This window comes from Pieris rapae, chromosome 21 (genome assembly GCF_905147795.1).
Source record: "Pieris rapae chromosome 21, ilPieRapa1.1, whole genome shotgun sequence".
NCBI lineage: Eukaryota > Metazoa > Arthropoda > Insecta > Lepidoptera > Pieridae > Pieris > Pieris rapae.
The window spans coordinates 6,087,328-6,108,239 of record NC_059529.1 but is presented as its reverse complement, the minus strand read 5'-3'; the positions used below and the strand labels follow the sequence as shown (position 1 = coordinate 6,108,239).

Genomic DNA, 20,912 nt, shown 5'->3' with positions numbered 1-20,912 from the left:
TGACAAGTTTCGAAATGTTAAAATCGTAGAATAATCGAATAAAATAAGTAAATATTGAAATTAGACAGACAATCCGGCCTCGAATTATGCGAAGGACCATTTCTTTATAAATTATGTAATTTTTACAAGTAAATGTATTCATTCATTCAATTATTCGACAAGATTAATTCTGTTTAACACGTTTCGTTTAGATCTACGCCTGATACAATTATGTAATATCAAGAAAAAAAGTTCGTGCCTTTATTAGAATATTCGTGTTCTAATATAAAATGTATCCAAGAAATACAAATAATATCGTTTATATCGAATATTTACTTCATAATTTTAATTACCTAGACGTACTTTCGTATATTTTAATACAAGTCCAAAATTATTTTTTTTCACTTATATTAAAATGGTTAAAAATTCTATACATAGCAAAATGATGATTGTACATAGGTTGATATCAAATTGGACAATTCCTAAAAGCATGATTATTGAATAGCAATCAAAACTAGGTAGACTAGGCATTCGTTGTCGATAAACAGCCTGGGACAATACACTCTAAACAAATACGGAATGTACATAAAGGGAATGTAAAAGAAGAATATAAGCGAACTGGGCATCACTAAACATGAAATCGACGGCCAAATTATTCAAATATTACAGGCATATTTTCTGGCAGTGGCGAATCTAACACACATACATTCGAACAGTTTATACACGTGAAATACTATATACATCGATAAATGTTTATATTTATGCAAAAAATATTTACAGATTTCAAGAAAGCACTTAACAATCCTCTCGCTACGCCCGAAAACCTACCATTAACTGTTTAAATAACAATTGTGCTTACACTACAACAAAACGATTATAAAAATAAAATGTAACACCAACCAATACAATATGTAATAAATAAAAATGAAACAATATTAAAGATCCATAGAAAAACAAAAGACAAAACGATTTTCTCTCCCAAAGTGAAACACAAATGACCGTCCCACTTTAAATCTGAACGACGTTCTATTGTGCGTATATTATCAACCCCCAAACACACCCCTAACCCTTCAATTACACCCAGATATTTAAATTCTCATATCGTCCTAGATGTGCCCAAAATATTCAAAATTCATTTCATAGAAATCAAATGGTTTGAGCCAGCCGTTCCACAGCCAGCGGCGCTTCTAGTAAGCATTCGTATCCTAACATTAATCTATGAGTTCAGTGTATTTGTGCAATTTATATTCGTAACGAAATAGACAATCTGGTATACCCCAATGTTTAGAAAAAACCTCATCCTATAACTACAGTCCGTACAAAACTACCCATATGTTCTATATATTTATCTATATTTCACTATGCCGCCCAAGGATTCGTCTCGAAGCATTCTATTATCCTAATTTATTGTGAATGCCTCAGTGTAACCCTAATACCGTTTACATATTACCAATTATTAATACCAGATAAGACTAATCCTGATGCTGGAGTTTACATAGGAAGACATACAACTAGACACGCACGCCACAAATCGGGACGAATTAAGCCAATATGATTTGGAAAATGAATGGTGCGAGGAAGCCAAGTTCAGTCGACCACGTCCGTCCTTCGCAGCGGCAGCAACGAAATCGTAACCACCGAGGCACTTGACCTTAACAATAATGATATACTACACTAGAAAGTAGCTCATCGTTATCCCGGGAAGGACCGTTGATACAACGGATCGGTACATTTAAAGCTATGGACATGTCTCACGTACTAATCGTTACAAGTAGCCTAAAGGGATTCGAGAGTAGCTTATACTAACGCCCTTACGCCCATAACTGGTGCATAAAGTTGGTGTCGCTGATGGATATAAATCTAAGTGATAAAAATATTGTGTCTCCCTGTTAGTTGAACATTGAACGAGTGCAATAGTGAATATAAACACACCGAAGTTATCGGTAATGACGCGCCAACGGAGTCTGCAAGCGATGACCGCGCGCGATAACAAACCAAGAGTTATGTATAATGCACAATTATGTACAATGGGTCCTTTGGAACTGAACTAAAACGTCTGGCATGGCACTTCGTGACAGGAATGGAAGGCAACTAAACAATTCAATTCCTATGAAAAATAACCGAAATGAAATTACACGAGCGGCGACAGCCATGCATTTTTCATTCGACGTTAACTTGGTCGCTGGTACAACTTTGACGGTCGGCCTTGAAGGCGAAATTCCGGTATGAAATATGCATGAATACTGAAGCGGCCTGCCGTAATGCTGTTCAAACTGCCATGCACAGCTTTACAAAATATTAATCTTATGTACATATTGTCGCTCGAAGATAATAAGAACTAACATCTAGGAACAGTACATATAATTAAAACAGTAACTCAATTCCATATGGGTGTTCTAATTATCTGCACTAATAGAACCGAACACCAGGCCCCTCGTAGAGCTCTGGCTTCTCCAAGTCTATCAGTGCAGACTCAAACAAGGAAATAATTTAAGGTCTGCTTTGGAACCTGCAACCTCATTGTTAGTACTAATACAGCCTCATTTGACACGTGAATTTCTAGGACCTGTAAATATTAATAAAATTACGCAACAATCAAATCAGTACAACTAAATAATTTAAAACTATCAATAAACTATTGTATGAAAAGCTTAGGTACTTTATGTAAAACAACGCGCAATCAAACAAAAAAATAAAACAGAAGCATAGAAGCGCTAAAGCTAGAGTTGAGTCACTGCTTGTTACATGTACTGTGGTTCTAGGCTTAAAACACAGAAAAGAGAAAAGTGCCAATATGCTGCAAAGCACTAGTATTAATTATAAGGAAAATCTTATCTTAAAAGTAAATAATAATCTTAAATAGAAGATAATATAAAGCTCTTTTGGGTTTGTGATTATTGTTAATATCATGCAATTAGGTGCCTTCTCATAATTAGTTCTTGTACATTAAAACACAAGGGCTCGGCATCTTAAAGGTTCTCCATATTCAAAAATATAGAATGTCATTAACAGTTTGACAGCTGGTCAATGAATATAAACCTCTGAAGGATCTCTTTTCTGTGGGATAAAAATGCTCTGGGAGGTTTACCTCCTCGTGCTCTTGGAGGAAGGTCGCGAGTGGGACTGAGTGTGGGGGGTCGCGACCCCCCCCCTCTCCTAACTGGAGCAAGACGCCGCAGACACGGGTGACAGTGGAGAGTCCCGGGGGCAACCGGATAGTGTGACTACAACCTGAAACAAATTGTAACTGATAATCCTAGATATCATCAACATAACTTAATCAATGTATAGTATTGCAGGTAACAGCTGCTCTTAAAAACTCGGGTAACTTTTGTCTCTTAAAACCGTCATGGCTTTTGGATTAAATTACAAATTTTACAAATTCTAAAATATCAATTATTGGATTGAAAATCATTTAATTAATACTTTATTATTACTCCAGCATAAAATGTTCAATTTTATGTTAATATAATTTAATTTATGATGTGAAAATAAAACATCACAACACATTGAATAAACAGTACTGGTTTTTAAGAAAATTTAAGAAACTCACAACATCATCACAACTTAACACGGTAAACAAACCTTTCGGCTGCCGGCATGATTTCTATGTTCACAGAGCCAGACTCCTTGCCATGTGCCCAGGTTTAATTTTCCATCTGTGATTGGTATGGTCAGCGATGAACCCAGGAAGCATGCTTTCACATGGGCGGGCTATACAGAAAATAAATTTTAAAAATTAATTAAATTACAAGAAATTATGAAAATCAGTAGATAGTCAACTAAAATTTTTTTTACAAAGAAATTGCCTTTAGATTTATTACTATCCTGTTACTTAATGGTTAATACACATGTCACATGCATGCACATTCCTTAGTGCAGTATATGGTAAACTATTAATTGAGCTAGGTTAGTTTTAGAAAAGTCCACCTCCAGCCTTATTGGGGAGTCATGGGAATATAAACAACCTGTGTAAATTATATAATTCAAATAAATGAGTTTATTTAATTGCATCAGAACATAATTTATGATATATTATAAGTAAGGTAAATAAAGTAAAATAAGCTTTATATTAGTTTTGACATTTAAAAGACAAAAATCATAAATATAACAGCAACATGTTGCATAACAAGCATTGTTGTTTGAGAACACTTATCACTGATAACAAGCCAAGGTCAAGAAAACATCTTTGAAATTTTTATGCTTCAGAAGAAATTCATTTCATATTGATTTAGCCTAGTCGATATTCTGTTAGTTTCAGTTTATATAATTCTTTATGTATTAATTGGTAAATATGTTGTTAAGTTATAAATATACCATATTAGTTTTTATAAGAAATCTATCTATTTTTTAAATCTATACAGCACCTCAAATAAGCAACAACAATATCTAAGCCAAAATCTGAAGCCTTAATAATTATTTCAATAAAATTAATTAATTAAATTTATTTTAACTTATTTTACAGCATCATTAAGCTATTAGCTACAAAATAAGACTGCTATAAGAAATTTTGGTTAGAATATATTTTTAAACAATTGAAGGAATACTTCTAAATTCAAATTGGATTCAAGAACTGTACTCACAACAAGTATAATATGGATTGTACTGAAATAAATTTATTATATTCTAAATTAAGAATACAATTAACCTACCATGTCGTCAGGGCCCTCGCAAGAATGGCGGTAAGGAAGACCCTCTGGCACTATTTTGTTGAGCATCATTTCCATATCATCCCTCACGTCTGGATCCCAACTTTCGTTTAGCGCTAGACTTGCCGATGTGTGCATTACTGAAATTGTCAAACACGAAGCTTTACTGAAATGTTTACAATACGGCAAACAACGAAAATGTTTAAATCACTCATAACAACAAATATAACAATTATACCACAATAATTATTTGAAGTGGGAGGGAATGCAGCATCGACTAATACTTACTTTGTATATGGCAAAGCCCTACAGCGAACTGCGACAACTCAGGCACCTGCTTGAGGATCTCTTCCGTAACCAAGTGCACGCCCCGGTGCTGCGGCCTCAAATTGAGTTTCCGTTGGAACCACGCGGATCCGATCTGAATTCCTCGGTTTGAGGCCATGTTTAATTTTTTAAAACGCTACAGAGTGATCGTAAGAACACAAACGATATTACACAACATCACTTAGAACAATCTTTGCACAAAACAAACCACAATTATCATAAATGATACATTTTTAATCTTTAGAATGTAATAAATATAACTGAGGTTATAGGACAGATTCGACACCCTATTTTCTGCGGGAAAGTGAAACAGTTTCGAAATGAAAGAGAAAAGAGATGAGTTTGTGTTGTCATTTCAGAAAATCGAATTTGACAGTGAATAAGAATGCCGTCTGTCATTTTGGTCCAACGCTTATATTATGGGCTGTGCAAGCACATTGTGCGGTAACAACAAACTGGGCAGTCCATATGGTTACGGCATTTATAATTACAGTTTTTTCTCCTATAAATGTATTTTTATAAATCGTTTGCTGATTTCGGTATGTATTTGACATTGCCTTTTCAAAACACGTGTATACATTTTTTCTTCATATTATGGCAACACTTGAAATGACGCGGGAAATTTGACTGATATTGTTTTAAGCATTTTTAATCAAAACAGGTTTCAAATAGATATTATGCTGATAACCTGTAGGCTGACTTCAGAGAAAATTGAGATAAACTTGATTATTGCAATTAAAAACAGAAAATAACTTGTAACTGTATTTGAATATGTATAGAACGTAGCTTTCCTATAAAACTTGGGTGTGCCGTAGGTTAATAAACGTAAAATAGGTGCGGCTATTAAACACTCCATGGAATTGGGACAATTAGTTTTCTTTCCAAGGTGTTTTGACACGAAACAGGTCTTTTGTCCCAGTTTGTTTATAATTGTGGTGCGGTTATCTTTCTCCATATTGTTACAAATTTACGATAACTATGGCGGATCCGTTAATGGATCTTATAAAAAATTCAGAAGAACCGGAATGGCTCGAACGGACCGTAATAGGTGAAATGCGAGTATGGCAAATAATGTTTTTATGTATAGCTGGTCTTACGACTTCAAGTAAGTAAACATAGTATATAATTAAAGATAAGTACTTTTTATAGAACGGGTGGCAATGTCTCACCCGATATCAATGGCAGTCACACTGCCAAAAGGCGCGCAAGTGCGTTGCTGGCCTTTAAAAATTTGGTTCGCTCTGTTCTTGTTCCAAGTCGTTTCTTTTTTTAGGCTTTTATACAGTCATCGTATTTTGAATTGATAATGTAGATTTTTCTTTTAAACAATTTTTTTTTTCAATTATATTTTATTTTTACAACAAGTACGAAATAATTGGCTTTATGTATGTGTGTGAAGGTAATCTTTTTTATGACTGAACCTTTATCCTTACCTACTAAAATAATTTTTTAACAATATAACTAACCAAATGGACTTTTATTGTGCGCTTAAATAAATTAATGATTATTATAACATAAAGTATTATACAGTAGCATATACATGTATAAAAAGCCTATAACTGGCAGTCATAGCAATAAAATGTCTGAGAGTTTTGTACTTAGAAGATAAATATCTGCTGAATACCTAAGTAGCTGTCTGTGTCTTATCTTAAAAATACTAATTAATCAGAAGCACAATGAACTGGCGCTCTTAATAAAACATAAAAGAATGCGATACTATCTTTGTTTTACAAATTATTTAAAAAAATATTTTACGCTTTTATATTCCGAGATAGATAGATCTCAAGAGAAACACTGTCATGTCTAGTAATGTTTTTTTGCTCGAGTCAGACCATATGAAAGAAACAAAGGCTGAAACACATGCCAGCAGAGGTCTTGATTGTGACAGAGGTGTGAATGACTTGACTTAGATCTTTAGCTTCTAAGCTTCTCGCCAGTATTAAGCGTGCCAATATCATACTTCATAGATTTTTATGACGATTTCCTATAGATTGCGAGATACGGAGGAAAAATAAATAATCGGATTTGCATTCCCTAACTGCCCCAACATCTTGTAATAAGAGTCATAAATTCTGATAAAAACCAAGAGACTACAGATGGATGAAAAAAAACTTATTTCCAATTCAGCCACCTTTTTATGCTTGAATTAAATTCGGGGAAAAAAAGATGAAAGAAAGAAAACTAAATATTATACATTAAAAAAAAGGATGTTTTTTTAAAATAAAGTGTGTGTCGTGGGCAACTAGTCTGTTAATTTGACATGTTAACGTTACTTGACATAATAATTTCTACAGAACACATACAATGCACTTAAATGATTATCTGTAACATTTTATTCGTAGTCGTTATGGTGTGTTGCTGTTTCCGTTTCCGTATTCCTCGTACAAAGCAACAGATCGAGGCCGACTACAAACGTCGAAGAATAACAAGAAAGTTCAGACAACAGCTGGAGACTATACAGGATTCCAAAATGGACACCATTTCTTTAAAAGATGGTATTATTTGTTATATAGATCTCCTTGCGTAAACGCAACTTGTATATTTATTTTAGTTAGAGGGTTGGCTGGAAGAGATCGCTTGGTACTGATAAAGACGTTATTTATTTTTATTTATTTATTAAAACCTCATTGCATACAGAAATATAATACAATTGACATAATTAAATTAAAAGGAAGGCAAATAGCGGCCTTATCGATTTCGAGCGATGTATTCCTGTCAACCATTGTAAGAAAAAAATTAGATAAGGTAAGCAAGAAGTGGAGAAATACATGACATATAGTTAGACAAATTGAACAAAACAAAGCAATTAAAACGTGAACAGTGATCAGGACAATATTAATACTGTCCTTTTACACTATATTTGTTTTAATACTTGTATGTGGAATAACGTGTTAATGATAAATAAAGAAACGATCCTGTTGCCACTACCCGGAAAAACATATCATACTATTGTAATGATCTATAAAAAATATAGGAATGGGCCTACCAATTTAATCCTTACATATTAACTATTATAAACAGCTAATCAAATAATATATTACATACGAAATCTATGAAAGTATGCGATGCGAAATTACATACTGTAATAGTTACCACAACGAATCTCTAATACATATTTGATATGATAATGTTAATGTCAAATTTCATATTAGCATTGGAGCTGCTGCATGAAACATCTCATTCGATGGAGGAAAATCAGGGATCACCGCATAGTTCTATCATGTCGCCGCAACAGTTAAGTGAGTATTAAACTAAAATGATCATTCGTCTCTTTCTGTCCAATTATGTTTCCGCTAAGCTGAAAAGAGACATATTACAACTAATACTACCAGTGGCATTGTAAATTTTTTGGTCTTCGCTGGAGCTAGCATAATATATTCGTGGCCTGATAAATTAAAAAAAAACATTGTTAACTATAAGCAAATATTTCGTAAAATACCATAGTTGTCTTATTTTTTCAAAGGTTGCGTCGGGTTGTCTCTCTCCCTAAATCATGCCTCCTGCTGATAGAGGCCAAATCTTTGTTTTTAATTTATTATTATAAATTAACTATTAATTACATAAGATTACTTGTGAACATGAGATGGTTGCAGCTCCTTACAAACAATGTGTAAAACAACAAAAATTTAAAAACGGGCTGGAGCCTGACCTGTTACAGTGTTAAAGTCATACCCTTATACATTAAGTTATTCCTCCATCCATGGACACTAACAATGACATGACAATAACAGAGGGATCGAAAGTGCGTCGCTGGCCTTTTAAGAATTAGTACGCTTTTCCTTTTCCCTTAGTCGAATTGGGTCGGAAATTTTTATTGATTTCACATAGTGATGGTAAGCTTGAAACACTACCTTAACAGAACGCAGTTGGAGTATGACGATCGTGATGTGATACGGGTAGAATTTCGTATTCTGCCTCGACGTCCGATTAGTCAAAGCCAAAATTTATTTATTCATATAGGTAACATAATCTACACTTATGAACGTCAAAAAAAAGAAATATTAAATGAATCTAATTTTACATTTACTGCCAGTTCTCAAATCAAAAGCGTAGAACGGAAGAGAAGAACTGGCAATAAACTCTCCGCCACTCTTTTTAATCGCCAAGTTTTTTTAACACAATGTTTGTAAGGAGCTGCAACCACTACACCATGTTCCATATGACATATTGACTAATAAAGAATAATAAAATAAATCAATAGTTATAAAACACAACTGCGGTAATTCACTAGAAACGTCTTCCTGTTAATTTTATATTTTGACGTGACAACGTCTTATAAATTGGTTTGCCGGGTGACACTTCAAGAAACTGCGTTACGGTCCGCTCACGTTATGCGCTCACAATGAGAGCGAGTGAGAGGCACGCGTCCCTTCCACTCGGGCATGGTTAGCCCGCCTAAGAGCGAGAGAGACAGACATAAAAAGTGAAAGGCACGCGTCCCTTCCACTCGAGCACAGTTCGAGATTCTTTGGATAAATTAATGTTTTAAATATAATTCTTTGTATAAATAAATGTTTTAAATTGTTATTATTATTTCATCCTTCTTCCTACTATACGAATGAATATTCACATTAAAATTATTTTACCACTCAAAGTCGTTGTCACGTAAAACTTTCGCCCGTATACCGACTTTACAGGCAACCAATTTTTTTTTAGAGGCTTTATTTAAAACACGTATAAAATTGTGTGATACAAAGCATCATCTATAAGTGAAGCTTACCACTGTGCTACTTGAGAATCGTGTCAAGTGAAGATTTTGATTCCTACTTATTAAAATAGTACAGCTTGTTTCTTTTGTTTAAAGTCTCTTATATTCTACGGTTCCGTTTTAAGTATACAGTAGTTGACCCAATTTTAAAATACAGGCAAAAGTTAAACGTTATATTATAAATAAGGTCCTATTACTTTAATATGGTTATAACTAATGAGTTGCGAGACTGCTAACATACGAGTAATTATTTTATTCATTATATACTTTGACGTTTAATCATTTATTTTAATATTTTTTTGACGCGAAGGGCCTTTTAATTTTGTTTAAAATGAAATTAAAATGAAACACGATTTCTTTTCAAATATAAATAATGTATATCGCGGATATATATGTGTATGGTGTTTACATTCGACATACAAATTACCTATTTCTGTTTAACTACTTTTTGTATGACTTTTACAGCAAATCCCAAAAAGATGCCTCTTAATTTAATGTTGAGCATTATTTCCTTTAAATTCGTATATACTAAGTTCGAACTAACATATCCTGAAGCGACTTTCTAATTTTATTGTATTGAATTGAAAAGCTATTTTAGTCTCTGTATTAAAGACGTTATCATAGTATCTTCAAATTTTGTATTGCAGGGGTTCTTGGAATTATGATTGTTTATATTATAAGTTATACTTCGAAAATTTAAATTTTTACGATGCCCGCGATTTGCGCACATCTTCACAAAAAACCGACTCCCTGAAGTTAGCTATAGTAAACATTTTAAATTTTTCTATTGTTAGTGTCGTTTTTCTACAAACGCAATACAATAAGGCAAAAGATCAAATTTTTGAAATGTATGAAATCTTATAACGACAACGAAGTATAACTTCTAACGCCTGTACATAGTAAGTACACACGTTTTTTTTATTGAAATTCGTTTTAATAAGTTCGTTGTTCACATATTACAGATTATTAGGATAACGTGACATTGTCTTCCAGGCAACCACAGTGAGAAAAAACATGTATTAAATTCCATATAGTACGAAAGTCAGGGCTACGATATGAAAGTTAATGTTTGTACAGAAGAAATTTAAAGTCAAACGAGATGATCCGTTTTCGACCGTTTAAAATTGTAGTCTTACATAAATCAGCTTACATCATTTATATCCTTCTAGGTTCTCTAGAAACATCATTCCATCCTTACCAAAAACCGGATCTTCAGACTTCAAACTCCGGACTCAACTTCGTCAAATTCGCGACTAAAGTTGCCAACTTGTCGAAGATCAGCCAACCAAAATCTCCTACTACACCGACAGCGCCCGGTAAAATGGATTTTTAATGTAACCTTTTATTGGAATCATTTAAGATGTTATAGTAGTAGCAGAGGCGTAGCTAGCTAGGGTGGACCCCGGTGCGGAAGTTCGTGGTGTCACCTCATCGAAAGGAAAAAGCAAATTAATGTTATATGATAAATAATAATTTATTAAAAGATCGTTAGTATGGGACGGGGAATCCCCCACGACAGCGTCAAGGTCTTTTGCGGGAATCCCCGAATTCTTCATTGAGCTGAGCTAGTGCTAGAATCTTTCTTTTGTTCGTTGTTCTTAAAGTTGATAGACCGGGTGGCCATTTCACCCCAAAAAAGGTGACACCTGGAGCTGTCCGCTTCCGCCCCCCCCCCCTTGCTACGCCACTGAGTAGTAGTAGCAAAGAATATTGTTGTAGAAAATATGATTGTAGATGCATATATATGTCGCAGCCACCTAGCTTAATTAGTCGTTTAACTAGCGGCCTGAAAGTGTACATAGCATTTCTAATGTATATGTAGGCTGAGACATATACATTAGAAATGCTATCGTAGTAAATATTTTTTATATGTAGTCGTTCATTTAAGCTTAGGCGTATATGTACTTATCTACTATCACTATACAAGTGACAATCTCAGCTTGCTGTCAAACGTCATACATAAATAATTTGACAGCTTGAAATAAGATTTTGGTTAATTGTCTAATATTTTTAAGTTAGCTACAGAATGATAAAATCTAAATTATGGTATATTACATTTAAAAACCACTGTTTATATATACTTAAGGTTATCTAATAACTGAATATTTATTATAAAAATATATTATTATTATAGTAATGACTCTAGTCTTTTGGATAGTCTTAACTGATATTGTAGTAAATAAAAACCAAAACAAACTGCATTAAGATGTTTTCTTTAATCTAGAAAATAAAAAATACGGTATAAACGGATTTTAGATCACAAGAATAATTACATATTCACAAATAACTTTAGTGTCCTGTTATAATCTCGCACTGACAATAAAATCATCATGTAAGCTTAAAACATTATATAACTTACATTATAATACATAAATAATACATCTTGCAAATAAAAATTACATAAAATTCAAGTTAGCTACATAATATTAATTAGTTAATTGTTTCTACATGCTCATACAAGACCTGTTTGTTTGACTATCCTGACACTCGGACAAAATAACCTAATCTTTCACTCCGTCGCTATTAACACCGCATTCTCAAACATTATCCCTAAAAGGCTGTTACGTTGGGCTGTCAAACGTGTCAATTGTCATTTGGAGCAAATGTCATGGTGGCCGCGTAGTCGATAAAGGCGGGAGTTTGTAGGCAGTTCTCGTTCTACAGTTGCTTTGATAGTTAGAAGTAATAAATTAAGATTAAATAATTGCATTTGACTTTTAAATATGGAACAGCTACTAATCTAATCTATCTAATTCACTCCATCTCTAAGCTTGCCACGACTCTTAAATTTTAACCCGCGAACGTAAAAAGCGTCAAAAATTTGTATGAAAATTCTTAGTGATGCGCACAAAACTAGGGGCGACATAGACGTAAAGTGCCACATACTTCTATTGGCCGGCGACTGAAATTGGTACTACCGTCGCCATTTTGAAATGTCAGACTGACATTTATTTTCTGTAATTTCGGTAGGTGCGTACAATATGTAATTTTACTATCTACAATTTAATAAAAATCCAACTAAAATGTATATATACATTACAATGGCAAAGTTTTAACGGTTCCGATTTCTAAGTATTTTATAAGGGATGTATTAATAACCCGCATGACTTATTATTCCCCTTACCTTATAATAGTTAATTTTTATTTACTGACAATACTAATGTAATCAATTAATAAACAATCCATGACAGCGACGCTCTTACCGGTCAAGAAAAGTATGTGGCACTATACTAGTATTTGACACGCGCATTACGTCATAAATTGATACTTAGTCAAACTCACGGAAGAGCTTCTAGTCTTGGCAGGTAACTTAGACATAATATTACTTTGTGAGGAAACGTGAATGTAATTTTAGTAACAAAACCAAAAAAAATTGAGTAATAATAGCCCGTTCGACGAAGCTTGTTTTTGCACAAATTTACCTTAGATTGAGAATTTTTGACTAGATGGCACCTGCAAATCGATATGAATCAATACCTAAACGCGATATGACAGACAACCCAACGCCCGCCCTCTAAACCTATTCCTTTACAATGATCAAACATGTTATTGAGCAATCTATATCCGTGCAAAAACTGTAATGTGTCCAGTACCTATGATGCTATATTGGATTCATGGAATAAAATTTAATTAAACATCAACGACAGATTGTAAACAAAATGCAAAATGGAATATCGAATTGCACTTTTCATACATTTGATCAAGGCCTAAACTAGCGATTCTATAGAGACCAGACAATCGAAATCGGTAAATAAGGCCATATTGATCCAAGTCACTCGTCTATGGAAGAAACTATCGAGATATTTATACACTTTCACTTACATGTTAATAATTGAATGCGACCTACCTAAAAACAAATTTCATTAAAGTTATTATTGTTCGTATATTGCATACCTATGTAACTAATACGCAAATTTAATAAAAGGATTCGAAGGAATTTGTGCAACACCTCGACGTCTGCGATATACATTTTTACAAGCAACGGAACAGGTTTACATTGTACTGAGTATCTCAAGTGTCGAACCTGTTCCGAGATACGTAAGGATCGGTGAGTAACACAATTACGTAGCTAACAAAACCCGATGGACACTACTGGTAATAAACGTTTTCATTTGCCAGTGTACAATCAACGCCAAAGTTGCTCGAGTGCGCTTTTGACGTTGACTGTACCCACACAATAAGAATTAGGAACCCGAGTCACAAACGCAGTGCCACCTCTCTAATAAACTCTCGTAAAGCATAATTTTGTTAACAAGAACTACAGAAACATTCAATCACTAGGTTAGGCTTGGTAACAATGTGCACATTTCAAATTGTCCGAATATTGAGCTTGCAACAAATAAATAACTGTTTTTGTGACCTGATCGGTTATTTGGTTAATTTAATATTGATTACGAAATACGCACATTGTGGATTTATTGGGTAACGCGTTCATTCCAATACTATACATTAATAAGAAATTGCATAACGCGTGATCTTAAAGTTTTAAGTTCTATACAGTTTTAAATAGCTGAAATAACATTAAGATCGCAAATAACTTAAATAATTTAATTTTTAAACAAAGACAATAATCAGATGTCACTTTGACAGTTGACAATTGTCTATAAGAATTACAATCTGGGGAAATCAAGCAATGTCCAATTAAATACTGAAGAAATATTTGAGATCATAGAATATAAGATGTTTTAATTAAATGTACCGGAATGGTCGCGTTACTTTGAGTGACGCTCTTGCGTCTATTAGCCAGCAGACAGCAATCAATCTCGTCTCACAAATGTTCTCCCTCTGAAAAAATAAGTACTTTCAGATTCACTCCATAGTAATGTCGAAAATTTAAAATAAATTTAACTGTCAACAATGGATATGTCAAAAAATTTATATCGACACGTAATTTCCAATTTCTATAAAAAAAAACAGAAACAAATATCACTAACAGAGAAATAGGACTATATGCGTTGTTCACTCACAATGACACTTAAGCTATTGAAATTTCGTTTAAAATTTGTCAATCACTATTATTGGGAATACAGAATAGAGGAACACTGTATCATTACTAATATTCGTACAAATATTCAAATCAAAATAGAAACGCCAGTGACCTCTAGCCGTCAAATGTCACTTTGACAGCTAAAGGTTTTGACATTGACAGTTAACAAAAAAGGGTTACTAAAGTTGCCAACAACTGTTTGTGTATAACTCAAATGAAAAAATAACGTTATTGCTTAGTAAACGAGTACAGTTAGGATTTTTTATAATCCATAATTTATGTATACTATGACACTGATGTCAACAGAGACAGATACATGTGCGGAAGGGGTAGGCTTTGGTTCTGATTATTTTTAATCGTCATTTAAGGATCCTTACTAAATTCAATTAAAAAAAAATGCATTAATTTTACTTTAACATATATATCAGTCAATACTATTGGTATTTAAATACCATTATAAACTTTATTACGTATATGGTGTAAAGGCTCCTAATAAAAAAATGTGTATGGTTTTAGTAACTTACGAGATAGTTTTCCGCTCGGTGGGTCTTGTGGTAGATTGTGGTCTCGCACGGTTGAGCACCTTCAGCAGTTCACCTGCCTTAGCGCGCATACGTGAGTGAACGTACACCTATAATTTAAAAACCAAATACAATGACTTAACACCTGAGGAAGCGTTCAAGCATTATTTTAATTGAATTTATAAAAAACGTTTTTCTGTAACCAAAACCTAAAAGTTGCCAATTATGCGGTGTAAAGTAACGATCGAATAATATTAACAATAACGCATACTAAAGTTTTAAAATTACGTTTTATAATTTAAGAGATAGAGTATCTCTCTTTCATAGAATCCCAGAGCCTCTTTTATTTCTGCCTTTTAATAAATGTAAGAAATTATAGTATTAAAGAAAAGCTGTGTAAGAAGGCTTACTATAAAGTTAAGAATTATCTAGTTGATAAAGGGGCCTGGGACTATTGCTAGAGAGGCTACTTCTAATTTATTTGCGATATTTGTTTCAAAATAAGTGTTGTTTGATGATTTGCTTTTTTAAGAGTACCGAGAGGATTTTATACTGGCTTTTTCTCTCGGCCTACACCCTCTGTCTTCTTTGCCGAATAGTAGAGATGCCTACAGATTCAAATTTTGACGTGGAATAAGTGATACCTGAGTCTTATGTTCCATAATACACAATTTTTTTTAATAAATAGATTGTTTACCTTGGAGCACTTGATGTGGTAATGCAGGTAGTCACGGAACATGTGAAGCAAATCGATGGTGTTGTCCCGTGCCGCTTCGCAGGTGTGTCGCGGGAACAACACTAGAATAGTTACAATATGAAAACATTAAGTAAAGTCAATTGACATAGGCATAACATTTGTAAAAAAAAAACACACACATAACCACACAAAATAACTATAATCAAAGAAAAAAATAAAATGAGAGATATCAAAAATAATTAAGTTTCAAATATTATGTAATGCGTGTATGCTGGGCTGTAATTAGTCCTGACTCAGCATAATTTTACACAGCGGTGGTTGTACGAGCCAAGGCTGTACATTTTGCTCACTTAGGTTTTCTTAGTTTTATAAGCGTGATGTTTTTCTATATACGTGCCAAGGCTCATACATCATGCTCAGCTACAAACGTGAAGATTTCCATTGTATGTACGTGCTATGGTTATACACTTGAATCACTTATAAGCAGGACGATTTCCTAAATCGTCGGAGTCACGTCTGGAGAGTATAGCCGTCCGCAGGCACTCTCTTCATCTGCATTTAACTAAGTCAAGGGAGTTACACCCCGGGAGCATAGCCAGACGTCGGCACTCTCTTCGATTGTTTTATTATAATTTTATTATATCGCTCATAGTCTATTGTTATACGGAAGTGGTGAATATAAGGTAATCTACAAATCTTCTATTATTTCTACCACCTGACCACCCATTCTGTCAGAGACCACAGCAGCTAATTAACAGTGTACGTAATGCAGTCTTGTGCAAAGGTGTACAGTAAAATTAATAAAAAATGTAAATAAAATAATAATAATAGTTTAGTAGATATTTTTTTCCTATGCTAATGAGGATTTCCATACTTAACGGTATACTTAACGGTACAATTTTTATTACTTTTCTTTGATTGGCAAGTGCAGTAATATAACAGTCATTATTTTTATCTGTTGTGTAAATGTTTATTATAATTTAAATAAACACAAACATACTTTGTTTATATACATTAATTGCTGTATTATTTTTAAAATATTATCTATAGTTTGTAGTACCTTACGTACAAAGTAGATAAATATAAGTGGTTTATTTAATTAGACTATTGAATTCTTAAGCGATATTTACACGTATAAAATATCCTATATTAATTTTAAATTTAAAACACGCTGCCTTTGCCAAATTAACATATATTTTTTATAGACGTGAAAGAGGTCTTCCGTCTGATATCTAATAAATGATTTTGATTTTTTTTTATTAATGTATATTTCTTTTTTTGACGTTCATAAGTGTACATTATGTTACCTACATAAATGATTTTGAATTTTTATACAAATATCCTATTTCCTTTATCGTGTGAATTAATTTCTAACATAGAAAAATCTGGTGCGCATCTGGGATTAGAACTTATGACCTTGAGAGCCACGTTCCGAATAACACTGTTTAAAATATAACGTAATATATATTACTAATAGGATCGGTAAACATGACATCATGCTTCAAATTTACCATAAGTTGTTAGACCTAATAAGTAAAACAAACATTTTCCTGTTACGTTCTCATTACGAAACTGTTTATTATTATTATTAATAATAAAACAAAATATACGCCGACTGTTTGTATCTTAGGTAAGGCGGTTTACTCACGATTATTTTGTTAATGAGTATGAAGAAGTATGAAAGTATGTCAGCATCGGCTGACAAATAAGTTGAATTTATTTTGTTTTTATATAACTTCTGCACTTCTTGCACCCATCATTTTTTTTATTTCTATTTATTTCTTTTCTTACTAGGGTTGCCTGGAAGAGATCGCTTGTTAGCGATAAGGCCGCCCGTTGCATCCCTTGTAATTTATATATATTGTGTTGTTTGTATTTCTTTAGCAACTAAGTGTAAATAAATAAATAAATAAATGGGCTCTATAAGTGATTTAAGTAATTCTTACCAAATGTAACATAGCTGATGTTATCGCCTACTTTAGCATCTGTATCTACCAGCTCTAGCGGTGGCTCCTTGTGTGAAAATAGGACCTGAAAAGTTGAAATAAAAGTGAAGTGACATAGCTTACTAAACCCAACATTATATTTAAGTCAACCATACTTGCATGTAAAAAGTTCAGAAAGTAAATGTACAATTGTGGTAATGAAACACGATGTTAACTAAATGAAATATTGTATATATTTTTAATTATTTCCAAGTAATTATTAAGTATAAAGTACTAATTATGGAACTACAACACATATATGTGAAACCACATTAGGAAATCCTAATGTTCATGGGTTAGATACCCAAAGAAAATTTGGATGCCCCTTTTTTATATAGAACAGGCAGCAAACAGGCAGGAAGGTCACTTGATGATAAATGATAACATGCTCAGCTGTGGAAAAGCGGACATCGAGGTGTTACAGGTAGATTTCGTATTCTGCCTCGATATCCGATGAACCTCAGCTGCAGGTAATATAGTAGTCTGCCTTCATTGGTTTCATTATTTCAATCAAGTTTATATGTAAAATAATTATAACCTATTAAAGATTTATACTATGTACCTGTGGTGCCGTATGTGACGCTCTTCTACCCTCTTTCAGCTCTTGCATGAATACTTTGCCAATTACTATGTCATCTTCGTGTCGAAAAACAGTAGAGAAGACTACAGTCACACGATCTTCTTGGGCTTCTACGTACCTGAAATCAGGTTATGCAATTGTAATTCCATAATAAATACAATTAATTATTTATAGGAATAATTAACAATTACTACAAAAAACAACCAATAAACATTACAAAAAATATTTTATTAACTACCATAAAACAATAGTTTATGTATGATCTTACAGTGTCTCATCCTGTCGATAGTTAATAACAGCTCTTTTGTGGCTGACATCACCATCCTCTTGCAGCCTGAAGTATCTTTCAAACACAGAAGCAAAACAGTTTCTCTTTAGTAAGCCAACTTTCTTCACTGTGGTCTCCCAGTCTTCAGGAATGTTCTCCAAATCCAATAACACCGAGACATTGTAACCTTAATAAAGATAAGAAATTAGTTTTTATTAAAAGATACTAACTGGTTTTGTATGCATGTCATAATGATAATGAAAGCCTGGTTATCCATATCACAGGTTCTTACCTAGTTTGGAAACCAGTCTCCCAATACCATCACTGTATTATTAATTATTATTGTTAATGTTTAAGGGAGAAAAATAAATAAATAATTATTATTATTATAAGACACTTAAAATATTTGAAGCTACTCATTGCTTCCAAACCATTGTTATCTATTCAAACTCATATTGTAATTCAGATTTCAATACTAATATTTTACATGACAATCTAATACTATACAAATATATAATTGAAATGTTTTAGACAGCTCTAGATCATTTAAACAATTTTTTTAAGTTACATTTCCTCTGTGGTCAACACTCATTATCACAGCCTATAGGGCTATCAAACACTACTTTTTATCAAAAGAAAATTATGTAGAAATCTTACTTAAAAAAAAGTAAGATAAGATTAATGTAATCTTATCTTAAGATACACAGAAAAACTGTAAACTTAAAATATTTTTAAATATAAAATACTTGAAGAAATAATAACATGTCTGTACTTCCATAACAGTAGAACAAGTATTGCATGATTACTAGTAATAAAAACTTGTATGAACAATTATTAATTAATTACATTATACTTTATTTTCTTTTTATAAATGTGAAAGTAGCATTCATTGTTTTTCCACATAAACAGCAACATTTAAATTATCATATTTATTTTCAAACAAATTTAAAATAAAGATAATTCTCTAGATAAAAAGACATTTAGTTAACTACTTAAAACCTATCATAATAGTAAGATAAATAACTATAAATTGTAATTTATTTAGGGTATTATTTAAGGTTCATTCTTGTGTGACAAAATACAATAACAATACCTGTCTCAGCTTCTGTAAGCAGGGGACCATATACTCTTTTGAGCAATTCATCAGCTCCATGTTCTTCCAATTGCTTGTAGAACTTCAAAGATATACTAACCTGAAATTTTAGATTTTATAACTTAAATATCCTTTTGTTGTTTATAACACTGAGTCACTGCAGATAATATTCAACCGGTTTCATACAATTGATAAGAGTAACCTACCCTAACTTTGGTTTTATCTCCATTGACATTGGATATATGAAAAAGGACTCCATCAAAATCTGCAACCGTCACATCTATGGACTCTGGCTTTAATCTGAAAGGAAATTCCAACTGATAAGTAAATATCATCTACTAACAACATCCTGGGAGACATAACAGAGCATTCTATAGTGTTGTATCATTTGTCACATAATTCAAATACTTTAATGCAGTAGGCATTCGAAAACATTTTATAGGACGTTTCCGCAGTTGTCGTCAATACCTACAAACATTGTGACTCATCACCAGTAATACTATCGAGTCGAGCATCATTTTCGGCGGCTATTCAATGGAAATTTAAACCGTGAACACATTGAAAACATTACCAATAAGATTCCAATTTTGCATATACGGCCAACGTGGGCCCACCCTATGGAAGGAATTTTGACATATTTTGTCAAGATATCCCGAAAGGGGTTAGAATCTGGATTCCAGACTCATATCATACTGAAAAATTTATATTATCATAGGTATTACATATACCTTCAACAAACAAGTAGAATATGCACACAACTAGTAAATGAATAATGGCAAAAAACAGGTAAACTTTCTAAGCGTAACGTACTCACCGCGCCAGTGCATTTTTATATTTAACTGTTAACGTTTCTTCTATAATTCTATTGTTGATCTCCAGCAAGATCATTATTTAACAATTTATAACTACAGTTTTTACATAAAATTAACACTTTATAGCACCTTCATTTAATAATTCATACGAATTATCTTTAATATGACGACCGCCCGCACACAGATATTTCTATGACAGAAAGAAACGGAAGCATCAAATGAATGAAATATCGGTCAACTACCCATAGATATTCGGTATACTTACCATAGTCCATAACCCATTCTACAAATTCGCAAGACATTTTT

The 20,912-nt window shown here is 32.9% G+C and overlaps 3 protein-coding genes across 4 annotated transcripts; 1 reads left to right on the top strand and 2 right to left on the bottom strand.

The window, feature by feature from the left end:
- Positions 1-810: 810 nt before the first annotated feature.
- LOC111003926 (UPF0047 protein YjbQ) lies at positions 811-5,285 on the bottom strand. Of its 2 annotated transcripts, XR_002600600.2 has the most exons (5): positions 4,917-5,285; positions 4,632-4,768; positions 3,565-3,693; positions 3,068-3,210; positions 811-2,545 (listed from the first exon to the last, which is right to left on the bottom strand). XR_002600600.2 is itself a non-coding variant. In XM_022274693.2 (4 exons), exons 1-4 carry the CDS (start codon positions 5,071-5,073, stop codon positions 3,136-3,138), a joined length of 498 nt encoding a protein of 165 aa, XP_022130385.1. In that variant the 5' UTR covers positions 5,074-5,285; the 3' UTR covers positions 811-3,135. The 2 variants fall into 2 exon arrangements, 1 of the variants encoding a protein (XP_022130385.1); XM_022274693.2 differs by having other exon boundaries at positions 811-3,210.
- A 369-nt stretch (positions 5,286-5,654) lies between these two features.
- Positions 5,655-11,678, top strand: LOC111003862 (transmembrane inner ear expressed protein). Its single transcript, XM_022274601.2, has 4 exons — positions 5,655-6,060; positions 7,298-7,450; positions 8,108-8,194; positions 10,833-11,678. Exons 1-4 carry the CDS (start codon positions 5,934-5,936, stop codon positions 10,994-10,996), a joined length of 531 nt encoding a protein of 176 aa, XP_022130293.2. The 5' UTR covers positions 5,655-5,933; the 3' UTR covers positions 10,997-11,678.
- Positions 11,679-11,857: 179 nt separating this feature from the next.
- Positions 11,858-20,816, bottom strand: LOC111003938 (actin-related protein 2/3 complex subunit 2). Its single transcript, XM_022274709.2, has 9 exons — positions 20,609-20,816; positions 20,001-20,094; positions 19,795-19,894; positions 18,702-18,888; positions 18,416-18,551; positions 17,815-17,899; positions 15,869-15,969; positions 15,175-15,281; positions 11,858-14,448 (listed from the first exon to the last, which is right to left on the bottom strand). The coding sequence occupies exons 1-9, from the start codon at positions 20,680-20,682 to the stop codon at positions 14,421-14,423; spliced, it is 912 nt and encodes a 303-aa protein (XP_022130401.1). The 5' UTR covers positions 20,683-20,816; the 3' UTR covers positions 11,858-14,420.
- Between the last annotated feature and the right edge of the window lie 96 nt (positions 20,817-20,912).